The 21,153-nt window shown below is 44.5% G+C and overlaps 1 protein-coding gene across 7 annotated transcripts in view; it reads left to right on the forward strand.

The window, feature by feature from the left end:
* LOC106583501 (pleckstrin homology domain-containing family A member 6) overlaps positions 1–21,153 on the forward strand; it is a 201,901-nt gene that overhangs the window by 150,762 nt on the left and 29,986 nt on the right. For 4 of the 7 annotated variants that reach the window (XM_014167754.2, XM_014167751.2, XM_045705143.1 and 1 more), the window contains 10 exons: positions 1,562–1,731; positions 2,297–2,845; positions 3,040–3,550; positions 6,695–6,781; positions 12,552–12,620; positions 12,833–12,913; positions 16,074–16,223; positions 17,292–17,387; positions 18,330–18,441; positions 20,324–20,463. In XM_014167754.2, coding sequence (XP_014023229.1) covers positions 1,562–1,731; positions 2,297–2,845; positions 3,040–3,550; positions 6,695–6,781; positions 12,552–12,620; positions 12,833–12,913; positions 16,074–16,223; positions 17,292–17,387; positions 18,330–18,441; positions 20,324–20,463 — 1,965 coding nt within the window. Of the gene's footprint in view, positions 1–557; positions 762–1,561; positions 1,732–2,296; positions 2,846–3,039; positions 3,551–6,694; positions 6,782–12,551; positions 12,621–12,832; positions 12,914–16,073; positions 16,224–17,291; positions 17,388–18,329; positions 18,442–20,323; positions 20,464–21,153 lie in introns of those variants that run through there. The other 3 variants (XM_045705142.1, XM_014167759.2, XM_045705144.1) reach the window with 2 other exon arrangements.

Genomic DNA, 21,153 nt, shown 5'->3' on the forward strand with positions numbered 1-21,153 from the left:
CCTCACCCTTACCTCTGTCTGGGATAGGATCCTTACCTCTCTCTAGAATAGGATCCTTACCCTTACTTCTGTCTAGGATCCTTACCCTTACCTCTGTCTAGGATTCTTACCCTTACCTCTGTCTAGGATTCTTACCCCTACCTCTGTCTAGGATAGGATCCTTACCCTTACCTCTGTCTAGGATTCTTACCCTTACCTCTGTCTAGGATAGGATCCTTTCCCTTACTTCTGTCTAGGATCCTTACCCTTACCTCTGTCTAGGATAGGATCCTTACCCTTACCTCTGTCTAGGATATGATCCTTACCCTTACCTCTGTCTAGGATATGATCCTTACCTCTGCCAATGATAGGATCCTTACCCTTACCTCTGTCTATGATATGATCCTTACCCTTACCTCTGTCTATGATATGATCCTTACCCCTACCTCTGTCTATGATATGATCCTTACCCTTACCTCTGTCAAGGACAGGATCCTTACCCTTACTTCTGTCAAGGATAGGATCCTTACCCTTACCTCTGTCTAGAATATGATCCTTACCCTTACCTTTCTCTCTAGGACCCTCACCCTTACCCCTTGCCCACCATAACCCTCTGCGTACCCCTCCAATCAAAGTGCTCTGACCTCTGAACTTTCACCTTTATAACCTCGGACCCTCACCAATTTCTCCTCTCCTTCCTCGCTCCCCAAACTGCGAGGACCCCCGGGCATAGCTGTCCTCCATTGTGCCTGTGTAGAGTTCCCCAGAGGATCTTGTTCCATGTAGGTAGTTTTCACCCTTTATTCACCCTTTCTCTTCTCCTTCTCCCAACTGCATGCTTACTCTGCTCACTGCATGGTGTTGGTCACTAACTGTTAAAGAGTGAGATGCTGGATTCACCTGGTTGGTTTTACTCTCAAGAGTCTGTGGATCCAGACAATGTTTTTAAACTACATGTTATTGGGCATGTTATTGGGCTTTGACATTGCATGCAACATTGCAGGCAATACACAATTGACTGATCTACAAATCACCTTTCATTATAAATATATATTTTGTAGATCAGTCAGTCACAATTTATCCACAATGCATCACGGATTTGATAACTGCAGTGCCATCTAAAGGCTGTATACTCACAACTAACCTGGGCTGTTTTCTGAGTAATCTAAACTGACTGTGGTTTGCATGTTGTGACTATTCACCAATACATCAGTCAATGAAACGTTTTGTGCAGTATTTGCTGATATTAGCAATGTAAATACAGCTATTTCATCTTACTTCACTATACTAGTCAAGCTGTGTATTAGTCCAGCTGTCTATTGGTCAAGCTGTGTAGTAGTCAAGCTGTGTACTATTCAAGCTGTGTACTAGTCAAGCTGTGTATTAGTCAAGCTGTGTATTAGTCAAGCTGTGTATTAGTCAAGCTGTGTACTAGTCATGATGTCTATTAGTCAAGCTGTGTTTGTTGGTCATTGGCAATTATTCAATGCAACATTAAAATACATGCATGTGATGATGATGATGCTTCATATGAGGAAGGCTCTGGCTAACACTGTGTCTCCTCTCTGTCTGTCTATTACAGGTTTGGTACGAGGAAGAGGAGGAAGGTGAGATTAAGGGCCACATTGTGTTCTGTATGCAGGCTGAACACGCAGGAACACGCACGTATTACTTCAGCGCTGAGACTGCTGAGGAACAGGAGGAGTGGGTCGACGCTATGAACGAGGCTGTCCACATACTCCCTTCATGGAGGTACGCACACATACTGTACAAGCACGCACGCTCGCATGCATGCACGCACACACGTAAGCAAGTACGCACTCACACACACGCACAAAAACACACAAACACACGCACTCACACACAAACACACACACACGCGCGCACGCATGCACACACGCGCGCACGCACACACGCACACACAAGCACACACGCACATGCACACACACACACACACACACACACACACACACACACACACACACACACACACACACACACACACACACACACACACACACACACACACACACACACACACACAAACGTAAGCAAGCATGCACACACACACACACACACACCGTAAGCATGCAAACGCACACACACACACACACATAAGCACACACACACACACAAGCACGCACACACACACACGTAAGCATGCACACGCACACACACGCAAGCATGCACACACCAGAGTAGCTGCTGCCTTGGCATCTACCATTGGGGATCCATATTAAAATACAAATACACATTAAAATACACACACACAAACACACAAATACACACACACGCTAACTCTCTCCCTTCCCCACAGGACCATCAACTCAGAGGCCACCACACCCACAGCGGAACTCCATGGTAACACCTTGGTAACCAAAGGACCTGAACCACACACTCAGACACACACATACATCGAGGACAACAGCCAGACGACGGACTTCCAAGACCCAGAGCGCGGACCACGAAAAACCGCCCATCACAAGGTCAACGGGGTCGACGCCATGAAAACGCCCCTTCCCTCCACCAGCAACTCAGAGCAGGAGGGGAGGATGGAGGGAGAGAGGACAGGAGGGCCTGGACCTGGGGGTGCACACCATCCTCATCACCAACCCAATGGGTGGGGCCCCTACGGTCCCCCAAACGGACCCCCCCAGGGTAACGGGCGGCCGCTCCAGGGACCTCCAGAGGGAGGGATGAGAGAGGGGAGGGAGGTACGGGAGCAGCCTGAGAATGTGGTGCTGAGACGGGGCTTTGTGCCACGGACGAACCCTGAGAGACAGGCCCAGAGGAAGAGCTCCATGACCCAGCTACAGCAGTGGGTCAACCAGCGCAGAGTCATGGCTGTACAGGAGGACATGAACAGGTGAGAGAGAGAAAGAGGGAGCGAGAGAGAGGGATGGGTGAGAGAGGATAGAGAAAGAAAGAGAGAGAGCAGGAGAGAGCGAGAGAGAGAGGAGGGGATGGGAGAGAGAATGAGTAAGAGAGCTGTTTTTGTGTGTCTACAACTTCATGTCTCCCTTTAACTATCTCTCTGTCTCTCTCTTTATCTTCCCCCAGTACCTCTCGTTACTACACAGTGAACCGGGGTGTTCCAGCTGACTACTACAGTGTCTACGGTAGCGTGGTGGGTGGTCCGGGCTACGTGGAGCAGTACCCCCTCTACCCCTTGGGCGTACGCCCCGACAGCATCTGCTCTGTGTCAGCCGTGGGCTACGACCGCCTGGGCCCCCCTCGCTGGACCAACGAGGATAAGAGATGCTCACTACGGGACAGACCCCCGCCCCCTCGAGACCCATATGGTCCCCCACCCGGCCCTGCCTATTACAACCAGATGGATGCAGCCCAGAACTCCATGAGGCGTCTTTCCATTCAGCCCAGGTCTAGGTCCGTCCCCAGGTCCCCCTCCTCATCCTCGGCTGGTCCCTACTCACCCGGCCCTCATAGCTTTGCCTCGCCCATCTGCTCGCCCTCGGCCCGGTTTGACAGAGGACCAACCAGGCTACAGGAGGATGTGATCTACGCTGACCCCTCTGTGTACGGACTGAGGAGATCACTGAGCTCACCCAAGGTGAGAGAGGGGAGAGGGTGTGTGTGTGTGTGTGCGCTGTGTGTGTGGGAGATGTCAGGGTATTTTTTGTTATGCCCGACAATAATTTTGGGGGAAAAATACCAGATGGTAGATGTGTTACAATTTTTTACAATCACTTTGGCACTAATTTCCGATCCTTGAGGTCATTTTTCAAAACTCTGGACACAAAACGGTCATCACTTGTAACACAGTCTGTCCAATGTTCAAAACATTGCATTGTGCATTCATATCCTTAAAGAAACCTTGCACTTGCAGAATCATTGGTTCAAATATCTCGTTTATCATGAAATACCATAGGAACATTAATTTAGATCACCCACACACAAGATACTGATAGTTTCACTGTGTAGTTGTTTGTACAATCATTAAATATTGTAGTACAAAAGATGTGATGTTTCATTATGGTACTACACGTAATACATCACTGTAAAAGGACTAGTAGAGAGAATACTACAGACACAGTGGAATCATTTAACAAAATCTTAAATTTATTGATGAAATATAATAAAATCACAACATAGGTTTCTTTGAATCAAAGCTAAAATAATTAGCTACAAAAAAGAAAAAACTACAGTAAAACATCAACTGTAGTGTTCCTCACCTGGCTTACTGTAAAAAGCAAAACAAAGTATTGATTACTGTACTTCTATATTTCCATCAATTGTGGATTTGGCCACAGGTTCGTATCCACATCACAATGGATGTTTTCATTGGCCAAACATCTTGGGAAGAATCTTCGGGCATGGTGAATCCAGGCCTGAAACTGGTTTGCCGTGATGTCATTGCATGTGTCATCCATGGCCTGGAGAAGGGTGGCTTGTTCGTGAGGGCGCCTATCATATACCTTCCGCCTCCATGTGGAGAAAAATTCCTCAATCGGGTTAAGGAAAGGGGAGTATGGGGGTAAGTACAGGGTGGTAAATTGTGGATGGGCCTGAAACCATGCGTGCACCATTTGAGCATGGTGGAACCTGACATTATCCCACGCAATGACATAGGTCACGCCATCATCTCTACAGACCTGATTTAGCTCATCAAGAAGGTTACACAAGGAGAGCTGCATTATATGAGCCAATGCGAGGTCTGTGTCCCACCACACCATCTTCCAATATAGCCGCACACATGGTGATGTTGGCCCCACGTTGTCCAGGTACTTGGATGGTTGCCCGCTGGCCAATGAAATTCCTCCTTGTCTTGGCCAGGTTGAAGCCTGCCTCATCCAAAAAGAGGAATTTGTGATGGTTTTCATCAGCATCCAGCTCCATCATCCTCTAAAAATACATTTTGGAAAGAGAATTACTGATTACAATGATGTAGAATTTTTGGTGAATTTTTCACAACAGGAATCTTGAAACTGAACATACTCAGTCCTCAGTTGCTTCACTCTGTCTGCATTTCTTTCAAAAGGCACATGGCATAGCTGTTTTAGAGACACCTGGTGCCTTTTCAGCATGCGTGCAATAGTCTGCAAACTTATGGCTTCCACATTGTTGAACATGTCATCATAGTCCATGATGTTCTGCCGAATTTCTGTAAGGCGATTATCATTTCTGGCCCGAACTAAATTGACCACAGCCCGCTCTTGTTGGTCAGTTGGAATTTTGCCTCTGCGTCCACTATTTGGCCTTGTCTCAATTCTGCAGGGAAAATTACAGTAAGAACACATTTAGTCACATCACCTACTCTGTGGTACACATTGGCATGCAGTATACAGTCATTTGACAATTGAGAGTAGCCTAATGTTTAGTGCATGCTGAAGACTTACTGGTTCTCATTGATTGTGGAAAGTTCTCATGATTGAGGCCACGATTGATCTTCTCTGGTTTGGTTGAATCATTGTAGCTGCCTCAGTCATTGTTATGCCATGATTTACCACATGGTCTACAACGATTGCTCGGATTTCATTGAACACTCTTTGCTTTTGTGCCGCTGTCTTGGTCCGTGGCCTTGTCCTCTACCACGTTCCCCCACACCTCTCGAACGAGGCCCACGGCCACCTCTCAGAAGCGGTGCTTGTCCCATGCCATTCCTTTGACCACTACGTCTTCCTCCTCCCACTGCTTGACCTCTATTGTGGCCTGGATCACCTGCCGGCTCCATGCTATCGCTATATTGCGAATCATGTGGCTGCCTGCAACTCAACATATAGAGTAGAGAGCTTTAGTTGTTGTTCGACCAAACATTAGAATGGGCAAGATGCGTAATCTCAGCAACTTTGACCGTGGTATGTTTGTTGTTGCCACACATGGTGGTTCCAGCATCTCAGAAACAGCTTCCCTCCTGGGATTTTTACACACTAGTCTCTAGAGTTTACAGAGAATGGTGCGATAAACAACAGCCGTTTAAACAACAACAGCCGTTTAAAACAGTGGTGTGGAGAAGGACATCTCTTAACGTACAACACTGTGAAATGTTGTGGAGGCAAAAGAGGGTCCTACCCAGGACTAGATAGGTATACCTAATAAAGTGGCCGTGTGAGTGTACTGTCAAATGTCAGTAATGTCAAATCTGAAAACAAGGTTCGGAAAAGTGGTACATGGGACCATAGAAACAGTGTCTGATAAAGAATGATGATGAAATATTACATCCATAGATAATGTAGTCCAATTGGTTCATGTTCCACGGTAATTGGTGTCAATTTATCTTATCCTGACACTTTCCTGATCTAAACATGGAATATTGTTCATCAGTTTCCATAAAACTATGCATTAAGAGTAATGCAACATTTACTTATCATTTTGAGCAGTTGTATCAATTGATAGTTAGATCATTGTAATGAAATGAACAGACTGTCATCTCAGATGTAATGTGTGAATTGCATTTTGAAATCGTAATACTTTGATGTTAAGTTGTGTCATTTTGAACAGGTGATTTTAGTTCAATGAACAAATGATCTTAGCTTTATGTGTATTGTATCCAAGCAATTGGAAAAAGTGTTCGAGTTTTGAATAATGTGCATTTTGATCATCGGTTGTGAGTTTTGTGTCTCGAGTTTTGAAAAATGACATCAAGGTTCTGAAATGAGTGCCAAAGTGATTGTTAAAATGTGTGATTGGTGAAGATGTTTCTTTGTGTTGCTAGCGCAGTGATCTTAGAACATCCTGGTTATTTCTCTTATTTCAGTATGATTACCCTGGAGACAGGAGGTCGCTAAGCCAAGGAATGTACCACTACAACTACCCTGCCTCCCCCTCTCTCCACAGCAAAATGGTACGTCCTCCCAAAGCGTGTTACACTATCAAGAGACACAGACCAATGAGTCCAATGTCAAGTTTGTGAGACACTTGACTACAGCCCTCACACACACCTACACGCGCTTAGCGGGAATATTGTCCTCGACAGCTACCTGTGCTTAAAATAAGATCAGCAGTGTCTCTAAAGGTATGTTATAGCTGTGCTTCACTGCTGTATCTGGTGTGAGTTCATATGTCTGTCCTCTCTTTCTGTCTTCTCTCTCTCTTTCTGTCTATCTTTTGTCTCTGTCACTCTGTCTGTCTGTCTGTCTGTCTGTCTGTCTGTCTGTCTGTCTGTCTGTCTGTCTGTCTGTCTGTCTGTCTGTCTGTCTGTCTGTCTGTCTGTCTGTCTGTCTGTCTGTCTGTCTGTCTGTCTGTCTGTCTGTCTGTCTGTCTGTCTGTCTCTTTATTTCAGTCTATGTTACTCTCTCTTTCTCTCTACATACACAACTCTCTCTCCTTGAACTCTTGGTTTATGTCTCTGCATCTGCTGATGCCACTGATGCTGTGGCTACTGGTTTCACTGGTTTCTCTGGTACTGGTACTGTCCTCGTCCTTGTCACTGCTGTTGTCATTGCTGCTGCTTGTATCAGGAGGATATTTTAGACTTGCAGCTCCAGAGAAACCTGGAGTACCTCGATCAACAGGTATGTGCCGTAGGCATCTCTGAACACAGCTCTACCACTACCTCTACTCATGCACATGAACACTCACACACCAAACAAAATCCAATGTATTTTACACATACGTGCTATGTCACAATACATTGTAAAAGCTAGGTAACTAACAAATGACTTGGAAACAACGTTGATTCAACTAGTTTGTGCCCAGTGGGAAAGCTTGGTCACTTACAGTGCCTTCGGAAATTATTCAGACTTTGACTTTTTCCACATTTTGTTACGTTACATCTTATTCTAAAATTGATTGAATTGTTTTTTTTTCTCATCAATCTACACACAATACCCCATAATGATAAAGCAAAAGCAGGTTTTTAGAAATGTTTGCTAATTTATTTATATATATATATATAAAAAAATGGGATTGTGAGATTTACATAAGTATTCAGACCCTTTACTCAGTACTTTGTTGAAGCACCTTTGGCAGCGATTAGAGCATTGATTATTTTTGGGTATGACGCTACAAGCTTGGCTCACCTGTATTTGGGTTTCTCAGATTATTTTCTGCAAATCCTCTCAAGCTCTGTCAGGCTGGATGGGGAGTGTTGCTGCATAGCTATTTTCAGGTCTCTCCAGAGATGTTCGACTGGGTTCAGGTCCGGACTCTGGCTGGGCCACTCAAGGACATTCAGAGACTTGTCCCGAAGCCACTCCTGTGTTGTCTTGGCAGTCTGCTTAGGGTCATTGTCCTGTTGAAAGGTGAACCGTCGCCCCAGTCTGAGGACCTGTGCGCTTTGGAGCAGGTTTTCATCAAGGATCTCTCTGTACTTTGCTCCGTTCATCTTTGCCTGGATCCTGACTGGTCTCCCAGTCCCTGCCGCTGACAAACATCCCCACAGCATGCTGCCACCACCATGCTTCACCGTAAGGATGGTGCCAGGTTTCTTCCATAAGTGACTCTTGGCATTCAAGCCAAAGAGTTCAATATTGATTTCATCAGACCAGAGAATCTTGTTTCTCATGGTCTTAGTGTTTAGGTGCCTTTTGGCAAACTCCAAGCGGGCTGTCATTTGCCTTTTACTGAGGAGTGGCTTCCGCCTGGCCACCATAAAGGCCTGATTGGTGGAGTGCTGCAGAGATGGTTGTCCTTCATCCTTCTGGAAAGTTCTCCCATCTCCACAGAGGAACTCTAAAGATCTGTCAGAGTGACCAGCGGGTTCTTGGTCAGCACCCCAACCAAGGCCCTTTTCCCCGATTGCTCAGTTTGGCCAGCCAGCCAGCTCTAGGAAGAGTCTTGGTGGTTCCAAACTTCTTCTATTTATGAATGATGGAGGGCCACTGTGTTCTTGGGGACCTTTAATGCTACAGAAATTTTTTTGGTACCCTTCCCAAGATTTGTTCCTCGATTCAATGCTGCGAACAATTACTTTGATCTCATAGCTTGGTTTTTGCTCTGACATGCGCTGTCAATTATGGGACCTTATATAGACCAGTGTGGGCCTTTCCAAATCATGTCCAATCAATTGAATTTACCACAGGTGGACTCCAATCAAGTTGTAGAAACATCTCATGGATGATCAATGGAAACACTGTGAATACTTATGTAAATAAGGTATTTCTGTTTTTGCTTTGTCATTATGGGGTTTGTGTGTAGATTTCTGAGGATTTTTGTTTATTTAATCAATTTTAGAATAAGGCTGTAACATAACAAAATGTGGTAATGTCAAGTGGTCTGAATACTTTCCGAAGGCACTGTAGCTACTGAGAACAGAGAAGGGTGGGGAAGGAAGAGTCTAGAAGTCTTGAGAAGAGTGACATTTGGATCATCCATAAACTGTTGGTTACACTAAACTCCAAACTATGTGTGGTTGACAGCATTTGTGTGATGTTTGCCACAGCATTCAGATGTATTGTCCATGTTGTCCACACTGCTACCTGCTAAAAACCTGTTGTTTCTCACAACCACATTCCAGTTTCACTCCCACTATTACCCTCTCTCCCCTGTCTCACTGTCACTGACTGCTTGCACCTTATGGTAATGACCAGTCTCTGGTAATGCAGTATACACACCCCATCAGATCTACAAGTACTGTAACTCTTTGTTCAACATTAAACACAAACAGAAAGTTGTCTCTTCGATTTAACCAATTTGATTCTCAAATTCAAATTAGAATAGAAATGCACTAGTCAGGGACTGTTACTGCGGGCCAAGCTCCTGTCTTTACTGTGACAACCAGGAGAATGATGGACAGTGTTTTGCCCCAGGTGACCGGTGGAGATCACCTTATCGGCATGTAATCAGAATGGTGGAGCGATTCTCCTCTAGAGCAAATATCTTCTCACAAGTAAGAGAGGAGAGAGTATCCCAGAGAGGCAGGTTTCAGCATGACTCACAGGCCCCACAGTGGTCCCCAAATTATTTTCTTTCCACTGGGACCCACCTAAAGCCTTTAAACTTTTTGCATGAGTCATCATGGAAATACAAATAATGTTTCTAACCATAACCCAGTCACGCCATAACCCAAAGGAAGGAAACATTACCACTCAAAGACCCCTATACCCTCACAATATTCCCCTTCCCCTAATATGCGTTTCCAAGATGTCTGGATCATTGTAGCACAGATTGTTTGCCTTGTAGCCACATGGTTTCTGGTATCAGAGTGTAACTCCTTGTGCAGGGTCTCTCTTTCCGCAGAGGTCAACTACTGCCCTCTTCAGGGCTTTTCAAGTCACTAGTGATTTAGGGCATGGGGCTCAGGTGTAGTCTAGACAGAATCAAATCAAATTAAATAAAACTTTATTTGTCACGTGCTGAATACAACAGGTGTAGACCTTACCGTGAAATGCTTACTTACAAGCCCTTAACCTGAGTGGCGCTGTGGTCTAAGGCACTGCATCACAGTGCTAGAGGCATCATTACAGACCTGGGTTCGATCCCAGGCTGTATCACAACCAGCCGTGAACTGGGGTCCCATAGGTCGGTGCACAATTGTCTGGGTTAGGGGAGGGTTGGCTGTCATTGTAAATAAGAATTTGTCTTTAACTGACTTGCCTAGTTAAATAAAGGTGAAATAAATACAAAAATAAAAACAACAATGCAGTTCAAGAAAGAGCTAAGAAAATATTTAGTAAATAAACTAAAGCAAACAATAATAAAAAGTAACACAATAAAATAACAATAACGAGGCTATATACAGGAGGTACCGGTACCGAGTCAGTGTGCGAGGGTACAGGATGGTTGAGGTAATTTGTACATGTAGGTAGGGGTAAAGTGACTATGCATAGATAATAAACAGCGAGTAGCAGCAGTGTAAAAACAAATGGGGGGGGGTCAATGTAAATAGTCCGGGTGGCCATTTGATTAATTGTTCAGCAATCTTATGGTTTGGGGGTAGAAGCTGTTAAGGATTTTCCCCTCCCACTCCATAGTCTCCCACAAGCTCTACACAGCCCAAGCCTACACACCCCTATTCTAGCATGTGGATTTTAGATGCTATGCTCTATCCACAAAACTGGCTTTTGGTTTCTTTGTCTTACCAATTCATTTGCGATTTTAGTTCTCCATGTTGCTTCACAGTGCTTTATGTTTCTTCATCTTTCTATCTGTGTTCTATGTCATATCCTGTGTTGTGCTGTAGCCTAATAGTATGTCAGTGCTTTACAACATCCCCAACCACCCTCCCTCTTTGTTGTACCCCTCTTTCTCCACTGTGATGTCATATCCTCCTTCATATACCATCCAATCACAGTCCCCCATAAGGACATAGATCAGTGTTTCCTGACCTTGGTCCTCAAGTATCCCCAACAAAACACATTTTCATTGTAGCCCTGGGCAAACACACCTCATTCAACTCATTGAGGGCTTGATGATTAGTTGACAAGTTGAATCAGGTGTGCTTGTACAGGGATACAATCAAAATGTGTACTGTTGTGTGTACTCGAGGACCAGGGTTGGGAAAAACTGAAATAGATGACCTGGATATGACCTTTGACATTTTGACAGAGGGGGTTAGCATTCCAGCTCACCCTACTGCAGGGATCATGAACTGGATTCAGCCGCGGGCCGATTATTTCTTGAGCGGATCGTTAGGGGGCCGGAACATAATTACAAATAATTAGTAGAATGCAAACTGACCGCAAGAATCCCAAATGTGTAGGAATACTTTAGATCAGATTTCCAGGGCCTCCTGAGTGGCACAGCGGTCTAAGCCATTGCATTGCAGTGCTTGAGGTGTCACTACAGACCTGGGTTTGATCCCAGGCTGTGTCACAGCCAGCTGTGACCAGGAGACCCATGCGGTGGTGCACAACTGGACCAGCGTTGTCCGGGATAGGGGAGGGTTCAGCCGGCTGGGATTTCCTTGTCTTGTGGCGTGCCGGGTGCTGGGAAACTGACTTCTGTCGCCAGCTGGACTGTGTTTCCACCAAAACATTGGTGTGGCTGGATTAAGTGAGCAGTGTTTCAAGAAGCAGTGCGGCTTGGCAGGGTTGTGTTTAGGAGGATGCATGACCTTCGTCTCTCCCGAGTCCGTAGGGGAGTTGCTGTGATTGGACAAGATTGTAACTACCAATTGGGGAGAAAAAGTACAAAAAATGTAATTGCAAAATTAAAATCACTTGGAGCTGATTTGCTGGTGTTTTTAGTCTTTTATGTCAAAAAAAATAAAAAATGGGGGGCCAAATAAAATATGCAGAAAACTTGGGGGGGCCAAATAAAATCACCCGCAGGCTAAATTCGGCCCGCGGACCGTCAGTTGGGGAACCCTGCCCTATCGGCGCTCTCTGCTCCATACCGTAAACAATACAGATTTATATATGTTTTTTTGTCATTATCTTATTAATACCGATGTGATATGTACAGTACTCTGAAGTAGTGATATACTATGCATGTACTATGCACATGGTATGGTGTTGTTACACTAGTTCTGTTCTGTGCTACGCCATTGATAAAGTGTTGTTTACAACTGGGTGGGTCTGGGCCATTCCCACTGATCTAAAGTATTCCACTGAAGCCATCTGTAAAATGATGTGTGGCTTGTTTTACAAACCCTTGGTCTATGAAGGATTAGTTTGAATAGGGTTCTGGTTGATATAATGTAAGTATTAAGAATCCTGTCTCTGTTTTCCCAGGTGCCTCCATTCCATGACCCCTACAGGGAGCTGCACCCTACACTGAAACTCAATGAGATGGAGACCAGCGTAAGGCCCTGTCCCTCCATCAAACCGTCCCATAAACAGCCTCACTCCTCCTACCTTAAACGATCAACCTTCAGCCACCTTCCTCACTCCTGCAAACACCCTCCCTCCAATGTTTTAATTTGTTCTCTGACATTTTAATGAACTGCCTCTCTCTCTCTCTCGCTCTCGCTCTCGCTCTCGCTCTCTCTCTCTCTCTCTCTCTCTCGCTCTAGAAACTTCTGGGTCGTCTGTGTGAGCAGAACAGGATTCTAAAGGACCAGGAAGAAGTGGTCCACAGGCTGAGGATGGACAAGGTAGATAGAGAAGTTTTACCACTAAAATCTTCCCCTCGTACTCTACCAGCTCCAGCGTACTAAACATTGCAAAGTCCAGGCGAGTCCAGCTGAAGACACAGCATGTCTATTGGTATATCCTGTTGCGAAATGTATTGTATTTATTTAGTTATAAGGGAAAATGTACATTAATCAACATCAATATTACAATAATGCAACATCCATGTAAATGTGCCGGGGTTAGCCAAAAGCTAATTTGCACCTGTCGTCCCTGGGTAGGTAAGGGCCTACACAGCCACTATACACATACTCACTAAAACAATACAACATACAAATACATTACATTCAAAAATATATCATTCTAACAACAACAACAACACTACCATCAACTGTCATCTTACATGAGGAACCACAGATAACTCATGTGTACAGGTTTGGATAGATTTGAGCAACAATCAGTGCAACTTCTCAAGTCCATGGGCATTGCATTCCAGTATATTGTAGCTCTAACAGAGAAGGCCGATTTACCAGTTTTACTGTGTTGAAAAGGAACAATGCAATCCCCTCTAGTTAATGCCCTTGTGAACCTGGAGGTGCTTTCTTTGAGCATGATATGCCAGTATAGGGGTGGAGGGGCATGACCATGCAGGATGTTAAAGACAAGGCTTGCATCTACATAATGCTTAAACTATCCTGACTAAATAAATTATGTTTGTAAATTATATGACAATGGTGACAAATGTTTGGTTTGTTATCAAAATCTTAAGTGTTTGTTTGTAGAGTGATTCAATTTGTTTCAGAATAGTATGTGAGGCATGTGAGGCAATATCTCAGATGTGAGAAGATCACAGCATGCATATATTGTTTGGAGGCCTCCAAAGGAAGGAAACGTCTTACAATCCTAAAGTTGAATAATCCAATCTTGACCGTGTTAATCACCTTCACATGTTTCTTAAATGTCAAGTTGGAGTCCAAAAGGATGCCGAGATACCTGAAGTTAGACACAACTTTCAGATTCTCCCCATTAACAAGAACAGCTCATTGGGAAGAATCAATTTATTTCTTAGAGAAGTACATACAGTCTTGTCGATTGTTTTTATTTAATTTTAACCCTTTGACTTCTAAATACAAATACAAATGCAGGCAAGAATTAGTCATCCATTTAGAAACATGTACCATAGCTTCAGTTAACTTGTTAACAACTAGTTGTCTATTTTTTGAGTGTACATACAGAACTGTATCGTCTGCATACATCTATATGTTAACTTGTGGGCAAGCAAGTGGGAGATCATTTATATAGATGGTAAACAGAAGGGGGCCTAATATTGACCCTTGTGGGACCCCAATGTTATAGTAAAGAGAGTCCGACTGAGTGTCCCCCAAACGAACACTTTGACTTCTGTTTGTCAGATAGGAATACATCCAACGAATGACTTCAGTGGACACATTAAGGGAGGATAGTTTGGATAGGAGGACCTCGTGATTCAAAGGTATTTTTAAGATCCAAAAACACAGTGCTGACTTCACCAGCTATGTCCAGTTTAGATTTAATACTCTCCAGAAAATAGCAATTGGCTGTTTCGGTAGAATGGTTAGTTCTGAATCCAAATTGCATTTGAGGTATGGAGTTGCCCTGATTGAGGTGATCAGTCAGATGATCAGCCACCCATCTATCAGCTACTGTTGATAGCACTGGAAGAATGCTTTTAGGTCGGTAATTTTCCACCAGTGTTGGGTCACCAGATTTTAAAACAGGTATCACTGCAGCAGACTTCCAAGCAATGGGGAAGAACCCATATTTGATGGACAGATTAACCACATGTACAATGGGGGCAATCAGTGAACATTCTCTTCAGGAATACAGAGTCTAGACCAAATACATATTTTGTTCTAGAGCTCCTGAAGAAGCTAATAATACTGTGCACTGCTGATGCTGAGATTTTAGGAATTCTGAATATTGGTTTATTATTATCTATGGGAGTGAGAACTGCGGTCTTGGTTGAAAATCTTTGAGCCAGTTCACTGGCAGAGTCAACCAAAAAAGTGTTGGGATATGAAATCGCAGTCTTGACTTAGAATCCCATGAACCTTTCATTCAGAATGTTTTTCAGACTTTTCAGCTCCTCTCCCTGTTAGTTTGTTGAAATTTTCCCAAATCACTTTGACATTTCCTTTTGCTTCATTGATCACTCTAAGAAAGAGCTCTGCTTTGGCAAATATTCCTTACAACCTTATTTCTTAGTGCTGTAAATATACATCTGTCATCATTCTGACCAGACTTCAGTGTTTTTTCAAGGAGAGATGCCATTCTCTCATCTGCCTCCAGAGGTCCTCATTGAACCATGGTAGAGAGGTTTTCTGTCTTGGTTTACATTTTATTTTTTTATTTAACTTGGCAAGTCAGTTAAGAACACATTCTTGTTTACAATGACAGCCTAACCCAGTCAAACCTGAACTAATTGTGCGCCGCCCTATGGGACTCCCAATCACGGCTTGATGTGATGCAGCCTGGATTCAAACCAGGGACTGCAGTGACGCCTCTCGCACTGAGATGCAGTGCCTTAGACCACTGTGCCAGATCTTAACAGATCAGACCAGACACCTATATTATGTCCAAGGACAATGAAAACGACAATAAAAAGTCAGAAACAAGGCAGTCATGGTATTACTTTTTTTTAACCTTTATTTAACCAGGCAAGTCAGTTAAGGACAAATTTGTATTTACAATGACGGCCTAGAAATAGTGGGTTAACTGCCTTGTTCAGGGGCAGAACAACCGATTTTTATCTTGTCAGCTCGGGGATTCAATCTTGCAACACTTTCGGTTACTAGTCCAATGCTCTAACCACTAGGCAACCCTGCCACCCCAATTTACAATGTAAGGTTTTATATATGGCATGTGAGGTGTCCTATCGCTTCTCTTATTAAATGTAGGTCGTAAATGTCTATCTGTTATGTCATATCGATCCAGAATAATGCTATAAAATGCTTGGCTGCTAAAGAAAGTAAACAAAAAAGTACGCTCTGGGGCTGGAGTTTCCTCTTGGTAAATATATAGGATCAGCTTCCCGGCACTACTCCAAAACTGACCCAAGGTCAGTGTCTAGGGGAAACTTCACCCTACTCCATAAAAGTAGCCAACCCATGTTCTGACATGTCTGATGTTACCTGCTGTTCCCAGGACAGCCTAGAGGGAGCGCTGGTGGCCACACACCAGGAGATGGAGCTGTACCGGGGTCAGCTGCTGGCTGCAGACAAATTTCAGCTGAAGAAGGAGACACTGCAAAACCAGCTCATCAACATCAGAGGAGAACTCTCCCAGGCATCCAGTGTAAGAAAGATACATAGCCAGGCATAATCCATGATAATCCATAGTGATTCATTAGATATCACATATAATCTATAAGTAAATCAAGGAGATCCCTTTCAGGTATCCTGTATAAGATATATGGGGGATGAATCTAAAATATTACAATATCTCATCTATAATCTAGAAGATCTGATCACCATCAGAGGACAACTCTCCTACTCCAGTGTGATAGATATTGTATAGTCAATGGTTGCTTTAGAAAGTGACTATAAGGCTAGAGGCTTCAGCATACAATCAGGGTTTTTCATGCGTAGGAAAAACTGTGCCTATTGCCACACTCAACACCCAAGCCTCTTTTTGATTTAGGAAAAACACTAATAGTGTTCATAGTTCCAGAGTCTGAGTGTGTGTTCCAGGGTCCGAGTGTGTGTTCCAGGCTCTGAGTGTGTGTTCCGGCTCTGAGTGTGTGTTCCAGGCTCTGAGTGTGTGTTCCAGGCTCTGAGTGTGTGTTCCAGGCTCTGAGTGTGTGTTCCAGGCTCTGAGTGTGTGTTACAGGCTCTGAGTGTGTGTTCCAGGCTCTGAGTATGTGTTCCAGGCTCTGAGTGTGTGTTCCAGGCTCTGAGTGTGTGTTCCAGGCTCTGAGTGTGTGTTCCAGGCTCTGAGTATGTGTTCCAGGCTCTGAGTGTGTGTTCCAGGCTCTGAGTATGTGTTCCAGGCTCTGAGTGTGTGTTCCAGGCTCTGAGTGTGTGTTCCAGGCTCTGAGTGTGTGTTCCAGGCTCTGAGTATGTGTTCCAGGCTCTGAGTGTGTGTTCCAGGCTCTGAGTATGTGTTCCAGGCTCTGAGTGTGTGTTCCAGGCTCTGAGTGTGTGTTCCAGGCTCTGAGTGTGTGTTCCAGGCTCTGAGTATGTGTTCCAGGCTCTGAGTGTGTGTTCCAGGCTCTGAGTATGTGTTCCAGGCTCTGAGTGTGTGTTCCAGGCTCTGAGTATGTGTTCCAGGCTCTGAGTGTGTGTTCCAGGCTCTGAGTATGTGTTCCAGGCTCTGAGTGTGTGTTCCAGGCTCTGAGTGTGTGTTCTCTCCCCTGCTGTCCAGGTTCTGACCACCAGTCGGATGGAGTTTGAAGCTTTGGAGGACGAGGTCAATGCTATCCATGGAGACCTGTGGGAACAGCTCAACGCAGGCGGGCAGGTACACTGGCCACTTCATCTATGACCCACCGAAAGCTTCTGATGTTTTATTGTAGAGTACAAAGTTACCAAAACCTGTGTTTCTAACCAGTCGCCAGTCGAACACTGAATATGGATCTTAGAAAGGAAATGAATAGAATGAAACTCTAATCTCTAATCTCACCTGCTCATGAACCCACCTGTGTGGTTCCATTTTAAAGTTTCTATTGCTGTTCGTTGGCTAATTTCCAGTCACTTACCACAGTGTTATCCTAGCTTGCTAATAGGTGGTCCAACCTTTCCTCCTAATCAGTAATTTAAACAGAATAGGAATCACTCATCAACAATAAATTACCACAAACATTCATTTTCATCATGTCCGATGTATCATCACACTTCTGATGATATCATCTAGAATGTATAAAGTACAGTCAACCTGCCCCATTAAACACCTGACTGTCCCCCTCCTCTCCACGGAGTATCACCTGGCTCATAGTTTAAGTGACTGTCCATAAGAGTGCAGTGTCTGTGACCAACTCAATAAAACTTGGTCATATTCATAAAGGAATGAAACAGAAGCAAACGGGCCAAAACGGGAAGAGGGTACCTGAACTTGTCCAATAAACAAAAAAACATGTTTAGGTTTTCCTTTGCGAAATGTTTGCGAAGTTTTGTTATAGTGTGTACTAATGAATGTATGTGACCCTGTTGTTTTCTTAGACAATAAGGCTACCTGGTGTCACTCTCTCACACTACCTCTGGTCTTATAGCTGAGACACCTAACTGCTGCTACATCTCTCCCTGACTTGTTTTCTAATAGAAGACTACAATAACAACAAGTTATTAACAGTATTACATCTATTCAGTATTATACTTCAAATGTTCTTCTCTCCTCTATCCTTCTACAATCACCTTTACTTCCCTCATCTTCTCTACATACTCCACCCCTCCTCTCCTCCATCAGAGTGAGATGGTCCACAGACACATTCAGAAGGAGTTCTGGAGAGTTCAGGATGTGTTGGAGGGACTCCACAAGAGCAACCTTTCCAGAGGCACAGACACAGCCAAACACCGGGGTATGCATGCACCTCACAGTAACATAACCTACAATATAGTCGTACATACAGTGCATTCGGAAAGTATTCAGACCCCTTGACTTTTTCAACATTTTGTTACGTTACAGCCTTATTCTAAAATTGATTCAAATGTTTTTTCCTCATCAATCTACACACAATACCCCATATTTTAGCAAATGTAAAAAAAATAAAAAACTTTAAAATCACATTTACGTAAGTATTCAGACCCTTTACACAGTACTTTGTTGAAGCTCCTTTGGCAGCGATTACAGCCTTGAGTCTTCTTAGGTATGACGCTACAAGCTTGGTACCCCTGTATTTGGGGAGTTTCTCCCATTCTTTTCTGCAGATCCTCTCAAACTCTGTCAGGTTGTATGGGGAGCGTCGCTGCACAGTTATTTTCAGGTCTCTCCAGAGATGTTAGATCGGGTTCAAATCTGGGCTTTGGCTGGGCCACTCAAAGACATTCAGAGACTTGTCCCGAAGCCACTCCTGTGTTGTTTTGGCTGTGTGCTTAGGGTCTTTGTACTGTTAGGGCAGATTTTCATCAAGGATCTCTCTGGACTTTGCTCCTTTCATCTTTCCCTCGATCCTGACTATTCTCCCTGCGGCTGAAAAACATCCCCACAGCATGATGCTGCCACCACCAGGTTTCCTCCAGACTTGACGCTTGGCATTCAGGCCAAAGAGTTCAATCTTGGTTTCATCGGACCAGAGAATCTTGTTTCTCATGGTCTGAGAGTCCTTTAGGTGCCTTTTGGCAAACTCCAAGCAGGCTGTCATTTGACTTTTACTGAGGAGGGGCTTCCGCCTGGCCATTCTACCATTCTAAAGGCCTGATTGGTAGAGTGCTGCAGAGATGGTTGTCCTTCTGGAAAGTTCTTCTATCTCCACAGAGGAACTCTGGAGCTCTGTCAGAGTGACCATCGGGTTCTTGGTCACCTCCCTGACCAAGGCCCTTTTCCCCGATTGCTCAATTTGGCCGGGGCGGCCAGCTCTACGAAGGGTCTTGGTGGTTCCAAACTTCTTCCATTTAAGAATGATGGAGGCCACTGTGTTCTTGGGGACCTTCAATGCTGCAGACATTTTTTGGTACCCTTTCCCAGATCTTGTCAACAATCTTGTCTCGGAGCACTACAGACAATTCCTTCGACCTCATGGCTTGATTTTTGCTCTGTCATGCACTGTCAACTGTGGGACCTTATATAGACAGGTGTGTGCCTTTCCAGATCATGTCCAATCAATTGAATATACCACAAGTGGACTCCAATCAAGTTGTAGAAACATCAAAGCTGATCAATGGAAACAGGATGCACCTGAGCAAAATTTTTTGAGTCTTATAGCATAGGGTCTGAATACTTATGTAAATAAGTTATTTCTGTTTTTTATTTTTAATACATTTGCAAAAAAAATCCAAAAAACGGTTTTCACTTGGTCATTATTGGGTATTGTGTGTAAATTGATGAGGAAACATTTTTATTTCATCCATTTTAGAATAAGGCTGTAACCTAACAAAATGTGGAAAAAGTCAAGTAGTCTGAATACTTTCTGAATGCACTGTACAGTAGTTTCCACTCCTGCTATGTTTTTTCTATCTGTCTGAACTGTAGCTGAATCTCTAGCTGAAGTAGATGATAAATGAACCAATAGGAGTATATTGCTGAACAGCGTTCTGCATGCATTTCTAACTCCCTCCCTCCCTCTCCTCTATCTCTCTATCTTTCTGTCTCTCTATCTCTCTCTCTCCCTCTCTCTCTCTCTCTCTCTCTCTCTCTCTCTCTCTCTCCGTCTCTCCATCTGTCTCTCTGTCTCTCTATCTCTCTGTCTCTCTATCTCTCTATCTCTCTATCTCTGTCTCTCTGTCTCTCTGTCTCTCTGGCAGTGGCCAGTGGAGCATCAGGTTCTTTTAGCACCAATAGTCCTGCCAGTCCCATGAGCTCAGTAAGCCTCACCAGTCCACTCAGCCCCTTCTCCCCAGTGCTTGGTTCCCAGGCCTCCCCCTCCAAACATCTGGGTCCGGAGGTAAGCACCGCCTCCTCTTACTACCCACGCACCCACCTGGGTCACCACCCAGGTCCTCAAACTAACACCCACCTGGGTCACCACCCAGGTCCTTAAACTAACACCCACCTGAGTCCTCAACGTAACACGCAACCATGTTTTGATCTAAATGCCCAACTAGGTCCTAAATCTAACACTCAACCAGGTCCTGATCCAAATAGACCGGTCTCTGAACCAAACACCCACCTGGATCTTGACCCAAACACCAAAGCCCCCCTTATACACTCCTTACCTTGCACCCAGCCCAGGCCCCTCAGTCCTGAAACACAATGCCAGGTCCTGTACTTAGGCACCCAGTCCCGTCCTGAACTTAAAACACCCAACCAAGTCCTGAGCCAAGTAGGCACCCTGGTCTTGAACCAAATATCCACTAGGTCCTGAGCCAAACTCCCACCCTAGAACTAGCCAAGCCAACCAGCTAGCCCCTGTAGAGAGTACAGACACCAAGCAACATGCACAACCGCACACCTCCCAAGCCAACCAGCATGACCTTAGAAACACTGTGGACACCTAACCAAACACAGACCCAAACACCAACATCAACCCCAGCACCAGCCAAGCCAACCAGGCAGTCCTTAGTGACAATGCACAGCCACACAGCCACCAAGCCAGCTCTGGAGTTCCACTTCCCCATGAAGCCAGCCAGAGCTC

The sequence above is a fragment of the Salmo salar genome, chromosome ssa22 (genome assembly GCF_905237065.1).
Source record: "Salmo salar chromosome ssa22, Ssal_v3.1, whole genome shotgun sequence".
Classification (NCBI taxonomy): Eukaryota; Metazoa; Chordata; class Actinopteri; order Salmoniformes; family Salmonidae; genus Salmo; species Salmo salar.